This window comes from Dipodomys merriami, unplaced genomic scaffold (genome assembly GCF_024711535.1).
Source record: "Dipodomys merriami isolate MVZ:Mamm:240054 unplaced genomic scaffold, mDipMer1.0.p SCAF_41, whole genome shotgun sequence".
NCBI lineage: Eukaryota > Metazoa > Chordata > Mammalia > Rodentia > Heteromyidae > Dipodomys > Dipodomys merriami.
The window spans coordinates 10,464,203-10,477,882 of record NW_027205715.1 but is presented as its reverse complement, the minus strand read 5'-3'; the positions used below and the strand labels follow the sequence as shown (position 1 = coordinate 10,477,882).

At 45.9% G+C, this 13,680-nt stretch overlaps 1 protein-coding gene across 2 annotated transcripts; it reads right to left on the bottom strand.

Moving 5' to 3' along the window:
- Window positions 1–1,624: 1,624 nt before the first annotated feature.
- Window positions 1,625–9,849, bottom strand: LOC138806971 (pyrethroid hydrolase Ces2a-like). 2 transcript variants are annotated; one of them, XM_069992485.1, is made up of 12 exons: window positions 9,764–9,849; window positions 7,571–7,775; window positions 6,536–6,671; window positions 5,777–5,910; window positions 5,437–5,695; window positions 4,919–5,017; window positions 4,485–4,625; window positions 4,265–4,345; window positions 3,893–4,037; window positions 3,234–3,371; window positions 2,656–2,728; window positions 1,625–2,244 (listed from the first exon to the last, which is right to left on the bottom strand). In XM_069992485.1, exons 1-12 carry the CDS (start codon window positions 9,834–9,836, stop codon window positions 2,058–2,060), a joined length of 1,671 nt encoding a protein of 556 aa, XP_069848586.1. In that variant the 5' UTR covers window positions 9,837–9,849; the 3' UTR covers window positions 1,625–2,057. The 2 variants fall into 2 exon arrangements, with proteins under 2 accessions (XP_069848586.1, XP_069848587.1); XM_069992486.1 differs by lacking the exon at window positions 9,764–9,849 and having other exon boundaries at window positions 7,556–7,585.
- Between the last annotated feature and the right edge of the window lie 3,831 nt (window positions 9,850–13,680).

The following is a 13,680-nucleotide window of genomic DNA, read 5'->3' as shown; positions in this document are numbered from 1 at the left end:
AAATTGAAGCTGGAGTGTGTGAAAATCCAAGCACTGGTCTAGAACCTCAGGATAAGGACATTTGGCTGCTCAGATTCAACAGTTCTTTCTGACCTTCATTCTCCTAACCTAATCAGCATCTGGGCTGGGGAGCTGAGCGTCTAGGTCCTTGATGTTCAGGATCCAGTAACAAGTTCTCCGAATTTTACTGAAAATCACAAAGCTTCCTGTTAATATCATGGTTGTGGTACCCACTGCAAGGTTGAAGTTTCCCAGGTGCCCTGCCACTTCCTGCATCATCATTCAAAGACCCTGGCATCCACAATAACTATGTTAATAGTAAAAACATGGAATGAAAGGATTTTTGAAGCATGTCTATATGTTTGAGAGGTTGATGAAAACTTACATATCCCTAGTGATCTGGACAAAGACAGGGCGACAGAGACAGAATAGAAAGACAAAGTCAAAGAGAGAAGGAGAGAGAGGGAAAAAGAGAGATAGGCAGACACACAGAGAGAGGCAAATACAGACACAGACATATAGACACAGAGAGACAACCAAAGAGAGAAACAGAGAAAGCAAGCAAGCAAGACACAAGCCTGGTGCCAGTGGCTTATACCTGTAATCCTAGCATCTCAGGAAGCATAGAATTGAGGATCTTGGTCAAAAGCCAGCCCAGGTAATACTTTTTATCTCCAATTAGACAATCAAAATCCCAGAATAAAATCCAATGGGAATGAAAGTATGTGTCTTCAAAAAGTTAGGTTTGAAAGTGTCCTAAACAACTAGATTACAAATAACAAAGAAAGCTGGGATGAAGCTCAATGGCAAAGCACTTCACGAGCAAGTACAGTGTTCTGGATTCAATCCCCATTACCAAGAAAAGAGAAAACACACACACATACACACACACACACACACACACACACACACACACAGACGCACGCACACGCGCGCAAACACACACACACACACACAGAGCAAAGAATGTCTCACACTCATATGTGCACCCAGTTGTTGTGGTTAGGAAAATGGTGTGTGCATTCATAAAAACCACTCTTCAATAAAAGAAAAGATGTAAACTTGATGCTGAAAGCATTAATTATAGTGAGTATAAGCCAGAAATAATTCAGTTAGTATGTTATATTACATTGCACTATTTTTTCCCCAAATTATAGCTAATCTCAATACTAAGTGAAACCAATTGAGCCTATAACATACCAATTCAAGAAGCTGAGATCTGAAGATCAAGGTTCAAAGCCAGCCCAGGTAGAAAAGTTTGTGAGACTCTTAAATTCAATTTATCAGCAGAAAGCCAGAAGTAGAGGTTGGTGCAAGTTGTAGTGATCCAGCATTCAGTAGAAAAAGCCAAGTGAGCTGGCAAAGCAGTGAGTTCAAGTCCCAGAACTGGAACAGAAAACAAGCATACACAATCAGGTGTTTGCAAAATGCTGAGTAAGAGGAAGTAATTAACTGTAAAGAGCGTCAAGGAGCTTATTTGGATGAAAGAAACATTTTAACAAACGATATGGGAGTGAAGTGGGTAAATTTAATTGCATATAAATTAATCCATAACAAAAATTTTCTGCACGTGTGTGTGTGTGTGTGTGTGTGTGTGTGTGTGTGTGTGTGTGTTAGAGAAACTTAGAAATCAAATGGGTTTAATTGTTGGCTACTTATAAGTAAAAAAAAGGGGGGCATTGCTGAAGGTTATACATGTAATTGTGACTTGTGCTAGGAGTAAAGTGTTTAGACCATCTTCATTTGAAGAGGGGCTAGGGACTTGGAGCAGACAGAAGTTGAGAAGATGATATGAGTAAGGAAGGGACCCAGACTCAATGGGGCCTGGAGAACAGTACGCACTTCTAGAAGAATACAGTTTCATTGACAAGGGGGAATTTATTGAGTGTGTCTAACAAGAGTGTGCTCAGGCAAGTGGGTCATGAACATCATGCAGGCAGTAGTTCATAAGTATCATCTGGTTGGGTGGCTGGCAGGCTGGATAAACAGAGGATGAACATTGAGTACCAGCTGCTGACCCTACCTGCACTCAAGCCCAGTCCTTCCAACATAGACCACTACAGCTCTACATGCTTCTCCTCAGCCGCTTTGAGCTCCTGGATCTTCTGTGGCAGGGTCTTGGTCCAGAACTTCAGCCTGGAGGCCTTCAGGGCCTGGCCCACAGCAGGATGGATACCCAGTTGTAGGTACTGCTCCTTCTGGTCAAACATGGGCCAATGGAGCAGGTCTTCGCTGTTGGGGTTCCTGTGGACACACCCTCCCAGGAGGAGGGGTGAGGGACATTCTGAGTCCTTGTGAGCCTGGACCCAATCACCTCATTAGAGTCATGACAGGCAGCATGAAAAATCAGGAGTGGGGGGAATGAGGGAAAACAAGGCCCTCGCCCTAGTGTCTGTTCCTTATGGAGATCAGAGCCACCTCATAGAGGTGAGTGCTGATGTTTCCACAAAACTGTGGTCATCCTTTCAGGTCTCAGGGGCAGAAGAGATCGACTTGACCTTATAAAGCACTCTGTATGCGAGTGAGTCTTGGAGTTTGAGATAGAGAGAGAGGTCTTGTAATTAAGGCTCATGAGTGCTCATGAGGCTCATGCCCTTGTGGCATCCACTAGGTGGACCCCATTCTGGGGAGGCAGGGTTAGGTTAATTATCTTACCCATTGCGGGCAAAGTTGGCCCAGTACTTCATCATCCTTCTGTTCAGTAGCTCCTCCTCCTCAGAAAAGTCAGCTGCACAGAGAATAAGGGTCCACGACTTGACCAGTGTAAGGTGCCTACTTCTACTCTACACCCTTCCTGCAACTCTGGTCTGATTCTCTATACCTGGCCTGCTCCTTTCCCTCTTCCCCACCCAGGATCAGGCACTCCCATTGCACAACCTTCCATTCTTCATCCTGTCTCTAGCTGAATACACTTGTGTGTATTCCTGGACTGGAGAGCACTTGGACTTCCTTGCCAGTCCCTGGCAGTCATTTAAGGACAATCATAACTTCTAAGTATGCATTCTGTACTTATGTCTGACATCTTATTGCAGGTGGGGACAGGTGTTGGGAGCACAGGCGTTTTGGGAAAAGGCTTGAATTCCAAACACTTGAAGCTTTTTGAATGGTAAGATTTTGTACACTTGATCTTGGCCTGTCTCTGAGCTTGAGCTTCCTTACATAGACCATGAGGAATCAACCTACAGGTATCATAGTGTGTCCCATTCTAGCTTATGGAAATGAAGAGCACTCACGGTTGCTGCCATACAAGGAAGATCCGAAGACAAAGACAACCTCATCCCCATGATCGGCCCTCACATGTGGGGCCCTGGGTTTTGAGGTCAAGTTCTTACGATGTTGGAACTCATAGAAGTAGACAGGGGTATGGGAACCTGCAAGTGTAGAAAAATTAGGACATGGTGACCCCTCAACTGGAGTTGTCCTTCCTCACCTTTGGTGATAAGATAGCTAGGCTGAAGCTGGCTGGAATCTGGAGTGTGAAGTGAGAAACCTCAGACAGGAGGCGGCCTTGCAAAGACCAAAGGTGCTCATCACAGTCAGTGATACATTCTCTGATTTCTAGGATGGGCTTTGATGTCAAGAATTGTATATTCCTGCCATCTTCCTGGTGACCCCAAATGGGAAAAGCTATGATTAAATCATGCCTTGAGTTTCCTATCTGTGTGGTCCTGGACTAGTAACTGAAGATCTAAGTTTCCTGTTCTGTAACGTGCCTGTGATGCCTGTGCCGTACTGTGGCCATGAGAGTTTACTGACATGTGGAACATCAAGTACTTCGCTCTTGGTCCTTAAGAGACACAAGGATGGGGACTTGGACATCACAGAGGTCACCCAGGATGCACAGCCCTGAGTTGCCCACTGCACAGTCAGGCTCAGCTACAGATGTACTCACGCTGAAAATGTGCTACTTGCAGTGCAGGCATCACAATCATAAAGTCTCCCATCATGTCTTGGAACTGGATTTGGAGGGCCTGGGGGTCCTCGGTGTCCCCCATGTACTCTTCCATCAGCAGGTGAGCACACTCAACAGGCAAGTTCTGTGCCAAGAAAATCAGAGAGAGTCAGGCTAGGCAGGAGTGCAGTGGCAGGGAGGAGACCGCCTCTGGGAAGGGAGATAGGATTTGGACAGTACTGTGGATAAAGCCAATCTCTGGTGTAACCCTGCCACAAACACATTCATATACCATCCTGTAATCCTGAAGGTTACTGTGTGAACAATACCTTGTGGTTTCCCATCCATTGGTGCAGGTATCCAGATCCTTACCATGTATCCTACCATGTTCTGCATAATAGCTGGCAACGTGCTTTTATTTATTCCCTTTATGGTGTCAAGATGTCCCATGACCTGAGAGGTGGGCAGAGTTTAAGAGTGGAATTGTGTGGTCAAGAAAGTATCATACCCTGTCCCACCCTGTACCTCTTGCCACTCACACACATAACAGAAGAGCTCCCTAGACTACTAATGAGTTAGAACAAAGCCTTACCTTGGGGATTACCCAGGAATACTCATCAGTGTTGACACCAATGATACTAAGGACAGGGTGGAAGTCAGCAGAGATCAGCATCTCCTTTGGATTCCTGGGTAGGAAGATGCCATCCACCACTCCAGGGGTGATTCTGAAGGTCTGAGAAGGCACCAATGATAGAATTTGAGATCACATACTACTTATTTTCTAATACTATATTTTTCATTTCCACCCTATCGCAGTTCTTCCCAGTATTATCTCCCACACACATCCCAAGACAGCAAACACTTGAGTTAGCCTCTGACAGTTTTCATTTTATATCCAGGGTTACAAACTAGAGTCACTCGTTCAGAATGTTAGGACTAGGTGATTCACACCCTATCTCCCTTTTTCCCTAAGGGAGCTGTGGGCTGGTTGCCCTGTCAGACCCTCACCCCACCATTCAGCCTGACCTTGGTAATAGCCAGCATTTCCTCTTCACTCTTGGCCCGCAAGCAGTGCACCAGGGCCTCTGAGTCCACGTGCTCACAGGCAGACAGGTTGGCCACCATCTGGAAAGCAACCAGGCAGCATCTGCCTCACCCTCTGAAGTAGCGAGAGAAGTTTGCCCAAACCCCGAATGATGCAAGTTATTCCAAATCTCTTCGGATTTACAGTGTGGATTGCTGTAGGTGTGAAATTGTTCCCACTTTCATGATGCTCAGGGACCTTGGTTGGAGGGTTCATCTCCCCTGCTTACATGGTTATGTTCACATGGAAGAATCTGGGTGTAGCCTTGATGATCACAGACCACACTCAACCTCTGTGAGGCTGAAAGGTATGTAGGCTACCCCTGAACACTCAGCAATTCCCAAGAAGTTTCCAAGTTACCTCCATGGTCCTTTTTGTCCCAAGCAAGCAGAGTGAACCAGGGGCTCCTAAGTGAGGGGAAATACAGGGGGTTTGGACGAGAGCAGCTGAGGGCACTCACTGAGGAGACTTGTTCAGAGGAGCTAGAGATGAGTTCTGGCAGCAGGGCCACCCCACTCTGCATGATGGCACCGTGGAAGAGTCCTTGGGACATGGGGGACACGACATGTAAGGACACACTCATGCCACCTGCAGACGCGCCAAAAATGGTGACACGGTCGGGGTTGCCTCCAAAGTGGGCGATATTCTGTTGGACCCAGCGTAGGGCGGCCACTTGGTCCAGGAAGCCCCAGTTTCCAGTGGCATGCTGGTCTCCAGTGCTGAGAAGTGACAGAGACAAGGGTCACAGGACTGTCCTGGCTCTGCTTGGCACTCATTGCCCAACTCAATCCCACACTCACCTGAAGAAACCCGGGACTCCCAGACGGTACTGGATAGTGACCACCACCACATTCTCAGTGGCTGCCAGCCTGGATCCATCATTCATTGAAGCCATACCTACAACCAGTGCACCACCATGGATCCACACCATCACCTGGGAAAGTCAAGACAGCTGCCACTGATTCTCATTCAGCCCTTTTCCTACCTCTGGTTTCCATTACACTATCCATGGCTTTGGCTTTGTGCAGCTGCCATCATATAAGGAACTGCCTCAGGACCTCCTGAACTTGTCCCTGGGTGAGAGTTACAAGTGAAATCATTATCCTTGAGGTCTACTCCAGGAATCCAAGTCTGGAGTATTGGTGTCCTTACTTTCTTGCCTATCTAAAATGGAAGAAAAGGGACATTTCCCTGATTATCTCACTTTCATGTGAGTCAAATGAATCACATACTAGCATTGGCACAATGAATAACGCACAACTTGTGCATTCTCAAACTTCAGCTCTTGGGTTCCTCAGTAAGTCTTCTGGGCTCATGTTGGCAGAGTGAGTTCTTGTTTGAAGGAACCAAGGCCTCTAACATCTGGGAACAGTTAGACTCTGCATCCCCCTGTACCAGTGGTGAGTGACCCTCCCTGGGTAAGTGATATTTGGAACCTGATAATGAAACTTGTCATGAGGTTCCACACTGCCTCAGAACCCAGGCTGTTCTTGCCACTACTAAGAGTCATGCAGAAGAAATGTTCTCCCACAAAGTAAAAACAAAGTTCTGACACTCACAGGCAGGTGAGAGCCCTCCTGGGCACTGGCAGGAGAATAGATATTGAGATAAAGGCAGTCTTCAGATATCGAGATGGGAGGTATTATTAGCTTCACTGTAGTCAGCATATTCATTATATCAGCACTTTGCAGACACCTGATTACAGTCATAGACAATTATTCCAGAATTTGTCTCAGGGTCAAAAATCTGACTTTGAGGCTAGACTTGTTCCCAGCCACTGTGAACCTGTGCTGCACTGGTGCCCTGTTTATACAGAATCTTTTCTCATGTTTCTTCCAACCTAGGTGCAGGCCACATATGCCTGGATCGGGTGAGGCTCTCCATCTCAAGCTAGGATGGAACTCTGACTTTACCTTGTTGTATATGCTGGTTGTCTCTCCCCCTAAGCCTTGGAAATATTGACTCATAAATCTTCTAGAAGTGTTGGCTACAAGGGCTAACAGACCTCTCTGTGCCAGTTAAAGCATGGCCATTGTTGCTGCTGGTAAGAATGAGTGATAGTCAGTTACACATAAAGTAGTGGGACATTGCTGAAATCCAAATCCAGACTCCGATGGAACTACATTCCTTCTACCATGTCTCCAGTTGGAAGCACACAGACTATTCCTCAGCCAATGCCACCTGGCCCTTTGGTTGGCACAGTGACTGCGGAGCTTTGTTTCTTCACAGAGCTCCTACTGTTGCCCTCCTTAGGGATCTGTAGCATCTGCTGCTGGACCAAGAGCTGTGTCCAAGAGCTGTGGATTGTATGGACAATCCAAGTAAACCTTGCCCAGAAATTCATTTCTTGATGGCAGAAAACAATTGGCATGATCCAAGTCATGGCACAAGTATATCTCTGTGTTTAGCACCTGGCGTTAGCACTGTTCATATGCAAAGCCAGAGCAATGAGCCTGGCAAAGCTGCTCCACCCACTATATGGGAAATGCTGTAAAGCAGAAGAAAATGGAGTGTGGAGTCTACATGGGAGAAATACTGAGCCTGGTCCAGGGTGCCCATCCCACCACAGAGATTCTCACCCAACAAGAGCTCACATGGCTGGGTAGGAGGTGGCATCCCTCATACCACTCCAAGGCTCAGGGTGCTCTGGAGGGGCAAACCGCAGTGGTCCTACAGGTGGCTTGGCAAAGGGAATGCCCAGGAAGGTGTGCACTGCCACATTGCTCTCCTTCACATGGACAAGGCTGCCCCGCACCTGCCCGGTGTGTGTGGTTCTGATGGGGCTGGCTGAGTCCTGGCCTGTGGGTAGAGAGATGCACATGAGAATTGGGTGTGCCCCATCAGCTGCCACTCACATTGTGGCTCCTGTTGGCTCTATGCCACCCAGAGCTCAGCCTGGCAAGGTCCTCTGATCTGCAAGTCAATTGCTTCACATACATTCTGTCTGCATGCCTGTGTTCCAACACCACTTTTTTCACTGACCTGACCCAGACCTTCCTACCAGGCAGGTTCCCTGATGTTCTTTGGGACTTGATATCATCATTAAGCCCTAGGAACTTCAATGTTGGGTGATTGGAGAATAACCATCATTTCCAGGAACCTAACAGGGACTAGCAGGACTCTGGGGATTGGACTGAACTTTTCCAATTCTCAAGGAACTCACACTGGAGGTATCTCAAATGCCAAAAAGTAATAGGGCTGCAAGGGAAGAGTCACACAGCTTTGATCAGATCCTGTAAAAGCTGGCCTGCTTATGTTGGGGACTGAAGAGGGAAGAGGCCATTGGAAATCAACTTAGGGTCCACAATAACATGTTTGTAAAATCATGATAATTCTTTAAATGGATATTTCATTCATGGGTTTTTCTCTCCTTTAATACAGAGAATCCTTTTGTGTGTGCTCATATATAGTAGCCCCAAAGCTTGTGCTCCTTCATGTGTTTTGAGACATCCAGTCAGGCCCACAATCGGTGGCTATTTTGTTATCAGTACCAATTCCACCTCCACTGGAACCTTCTCTCCCCCATTATTACCTTCAGGCTGCAGAAATTCACAAATCTGATCTGTTGGTATAAAAAAGTAACTCTCCTGCCCTAAGCACATGTTGTGAATCAGCAAGCTTCCTGTCGCCTCCTATGGCTGAAGCCAAGATAGCAACCACAAACAGACATCAATTTCCCAATATCTTTCCAAGTCCAAAGACATACCCCTGACCTCCATGTTGTCTACGTAAGAGTTTTATCTAGATGGGAACTCTGACCTTGGTCCTCACTGTGGCCGCTAGTCACTCATGCTTCATAGTTGTTACAGTAAAAGGACAAACTTTGCTCAGGTCCCTGTTAGAAATTAGCTACCTGCATGTTGCTTCAAGCCCCTCCTGAAATACTATGAGGAAGCTGAGCCATGCAGTGGCAAAACATGACCCTTGAAATAGGAGATTTAAAACCCTGGGTCTTCTGAATAACAAGGTTTGCACAACCAGTTCTTCCTGTTGCAAAAATTGTTACCTTGGAATCACGGTTTCATAATCAATACCCAGATCCTGATCAAGAGCAGGTAAGGGAGGGAATCTGGTAGGAGTGGGCCATGGGTAAGGTAAGGGGAACTCCTTAGTGCAGATTAAGTAGGAGCGGGTAGGAGAGTTCATCAGGGCCCATCCAAGCTTGCTCTGGTGTGAGGGGATCAAACATTGCACATACATAATTCTGGATATAATTCTCTGGTGGCATGAACTCCTGATAAAGACTTGAAGACTGTGTAGCAGGTAAAGGGTACATCCTCTATTACCTTAGAAGCCAAGCCAAGTCTTTGCCTAGAGTTGACACTTAGGTGAAAGAAACACAGTGGCATCTCAGTTCAACTTCATGATGTGTTCCTGGGGGAGGTATAGCTCTTCCAGAACCAGAAACCTTGGACCATACCAAGATGTTGCTCTGGCAATGAAGGGTACGCAATCAGTTTGAATGACAATTATGTTAGCAGGTTGAGTAGCAGTTACAACTAGAGCTGCAACAACAAATGGAGGAAGGAAATGTCCCAAATCCTTGACTGTCTGCAACATGTCAGTGCACTTTACACACTTTCATATGGGCCTCACTCCTCTGTGTCCTCAGGCACCTATGACCCTCTCTGAGCTATATGATCACCACCATGGGCATTTTGTAGCACAACTTTTCCGTAATATCATTGTCATCTCTACCTTCTCCAACTCGAACTCTGCTCTGCCCAATGTGGCAGGTGTCACCCTGGTGCCTTCCCCACTGACAGGTCCCCCTGTAGGAGTCTCACCTTGGATCTGTGGGAGAAGCAGGAACCCATAGACCACTGTGGTCAGCCAAGCAGGAAGTCGGTTCAGCAGCATGGCTGTCTCCCAGCGTGATTTCTGTGTCTCTATGCAGCACACTGAAACTCAAGCAATAGGTACAATTCACCTAGACCTTGCCCAGCCAGGAGTTTGGACCTGACAGGGAGTAGGTGGGGACATAGGAAAGGCTGGGTAAGGCTGTTGCTGCTAGAGAGTGCCACTGACAGGGCAGAGGTCACAGGAAATTAGTGGCCAGCACTCTTGGTGTGAGGCCTTCCTTTCTCCTACTTTCTTTTGCCCTCATCCAGAGGTGCTGTGTGGCTTCTGCTGCCCTCGGGATTCTTGGAACTGTCACTGTGATGAAGATTGTATTGGAGAAATTCAGGGCTAGTCTGCAGAGAAGCAGGCTTAGGACTCCACAGGTGCACAATGCCCTCACCTCCCATGGGGCACAGCTGAGCACTTGGAGCATAAACAGTGAGCTATGACTGTCTTATTTTGACATTGCTCCTTGAACTCATTGCTCTTACACTACCAAGTCCACTTTCAAGTTTCTTCAGCCCCCAGAGTCATGAGGGTTCACATGGACGCCTCCACAATTAGGAACTGCTTTTCCATTTAAACATACTTGTCACTGTGGCACTTTTAAGGACCCATCATCCTATTCTGTGGCTTCCCTGGTGGCTGAGGTCAAGGGCAGGCCTGATAAAGCTTTATAAACCTGATAAACATGCTTGATAAACCTTTAAAAGGAACTTGCTGTTTGCAGCACTGTGAAGAGACAGGGCTCTGTGGGCCTGTGGTAATCTGGGAGCCAGTTGTATAATTGGGAGTGTGTACAACATAGATCCTGCTAAGATGCAGTGAGACACCAGGAGCCAATCCCTTCAGCAAAGCCTGACTTTCCCTAGGAAGTGTGCCAGGTTCAACCTCACACTATCTTTACTGCCTGCGAGAACCAGCTTTGAATGTTCAATCTGGTGCACCAACAGTCTACAGCCAGGTACCACAAGCTTTCCTTCTTGATACCCTTCCTACTCCCTTGGCAGGACTTGGCTAAAGATTCTCTGACCTCCATTCCAGCCACACAATCTGACGTGCACTCATGGTCTTCAATGTGATTAACTGTCCCAGGACAGAGAGGAGACCCTTCTACCCAGATCTGGGCAGATGCTCTTGGTAGACTTACACACAGTTTGGAGATGAAACAAAGAGCTGGATCACCATCAGCACACATTTACTGCAGAGCCTCTAGCCACAGCTTAATGATTCACTCCTGCTTATAGGCTAGGGTTTTTTTTTTTAGTGGATTCATTGGAATGTTAGTATAATCTGGTAGGTGATGATAAAAAGAAAAAGTAACTAATGTGGTACTTCTGGCCCTGGATTCATTGTGTGTGTTTGTGTGTGTGTGTGTGTGTGCTGGTACTGGGGCTTGAACTGAAAGCCTGAGAGCTATCCCTTAGCTTGTTCACTCAAGTCTAGTGCTGGACTCGACTGGTTTTAAAGCTCTATTCCCAGCTTTTTTTTTTTAGTTTTTTATTTATTTATTTTTTATTTTTTTGGGTCCAGTCATGGGGCCTGAACTCTGGGCCTGGGCGCTGTCCCTCAGTTCTTCTGTTCAAGGCTAGCGCTCTTCCACTTGAGCCACAGTGCCACTTCCAGCTTTTTTCTTTTTACTTATGTGGTGCTGAGGAATCGAACCCAAGGCCTCATACATGCAAGGCAAGCACTCTACCACTGAGCCACCTTACCAACACCAGCTTTTTGCTGCTTAACAGGAGAGAAGAATCTCATGGACTTTCCTACACAGGCTGGCTTCAAACTGAGGCCTCAGATCTCAGTCTCTTGAGAGTTAAGTATAGGCCACCAGCCTGTACCTCATGCATTCTGTGGAGGTTAATCAGGAAGTAAGGAAGGGAATGGAGCAGAGGGTGATAGCTCAATGTCCTGGTCTATTGTCAGCCAAATGGGAAATAGCAGACAAGGGGAGAAATTGAGGCTGGAGTGTGTGAAAATCCAAGCACTGGTCTAGAACCTCAGGATAAGGACATTTGGCTGCTCAGATTTAACAGTTCTTTCTGACCTTTATTCTCCTAACCTAATCAGCATCTGGGCTGGGGAGCTGAGAGTCTAGGTCCTTGATGTTCAGGATCCAGTAACAAGTTCTATGAATTTTACTGAAAATCACAAGGCTTCCTGTTAATATCATGGCTGTGGTGCCCACTGCAAGGCTGAAGTTTCCCAGGTGCCCTGCCACTTCCTGCATCATCATTCAGAGACCCTGGCATCCACAATAACCGTGTTAATAGTAAAAACATGGAATGAAAGGATTTTTGAAGCATGTCTATATGTTTGAGAGGTTGATGAAAACTTACATATCCCTAGTGATCTGGACAAAGACAGGGCGACAGAGACAGAATAGAAAGACAAAGTAAAAAGAGAGAAGGAGAGAGAGGGAAAAAGAGAGATAAGCGGACACACAGAGAGAGGCAAATACAGACATAGACATATAGACACAGAGAGACAACCAAAAGAGGAACAGAGAAAGCAAGCAGGAAAGACAGAAGCCTGGTGCCAGTGGCTTATACGTGTAATCCTAGCATCTCAGGAAGCATAGAATTGAGGATCTTGGTCAAAAGCCAGCCCAGGTAATACTTTTTATCTCCAATTAGACAATCAAAATCCCAGATTAAAATCCAATGGGAATGAAAGTATGTGTCTTCAAAAATTGAGGTTTGAAAGTGTCCTAAACAACTAGATTACAAATAACAAAGAAAGCTGGGATGAAGCTCAATGGCAAAACACTTCACCAGCAAGTACAGTATTCTGGATTCAATCCCCAGTACCAAGAAAAGAGAAAACACACACACACACACACACACACACACACACACACAAGCACACACGCACGCATGCACACACACACACACACACACACACACACAGAGCAAAGAATGTCTCACACTCAGATGTGCACCCAGTTGTTGTGGTTAGGAAAATGGTGTGTGCATTCATAAAAACCACTCTTCAATAAAAGAAAAGATGTAAACTTGATCCTGAAAGCATTAATTATAGTGACTATAAGCCAGAAATAATTCAGTTGCTATGTTATATTACATTGCACTATTTTTTTCCCAAATTATACCTAATCTCAATACTAACTAAAACCAACTGGGCCAGGTAGTAGTGGCTTTTGCCTCTAACATACCAATTCAAGAAGCTGAGATCTGAAGATCAAGGTTCAAAGCCAGCCCAGGTAGAAAAGTTTGTGAGACTCTTAAATTCAATTTACCAGCAGAAAGCCAGAAGTAGAGGTTGGTGCAAGTTGTAGTGATCCAGCATTGAGTAGAAAAAGCCAAGTGAGCTGGCAAAGCCCTGAGTTCAAGTCCCAGAACTGGAATAGAAAACAAGCATACACAATCAGGTGTTTGCAAAATGCTGAGGAAGAGGAAGTAATTAACTGTAAAGAGCGTGAAGGAATTTATTTGGATGAAAGAAACATTTTAAGAAACAATATGGGAGTGAATGGGGTTAAATTTAATTGCATAGAAATAATTCCATAACAAAAAATTTTCTGCACGTGTGTGTGTGTGTGTGTTTGTGTGTGTGTGTGTGTGTGTGTGTGTGTGTGTGTGTGTTAGAGAAACTTAGAAATCAAATGGGTTTAATTGTTGGCTACTTAGAAGTAAGAAAAGGGGGGGCATTGCTGAAGGTTATACATGTAATTTTCACCTGTAAAGTGTTCAGACCATCTTCATTTGAAGAGGGGCTATGGAATTGGAGCAGACAGAAGTTGAAAAGATGAGATGAATAAAGAAGGGGGGCATGGAGGACAGGACGCACCACTGGAATAATACAGTTTCATTGACAAGAGGGAATTTATTGAGTGTGTCTAACA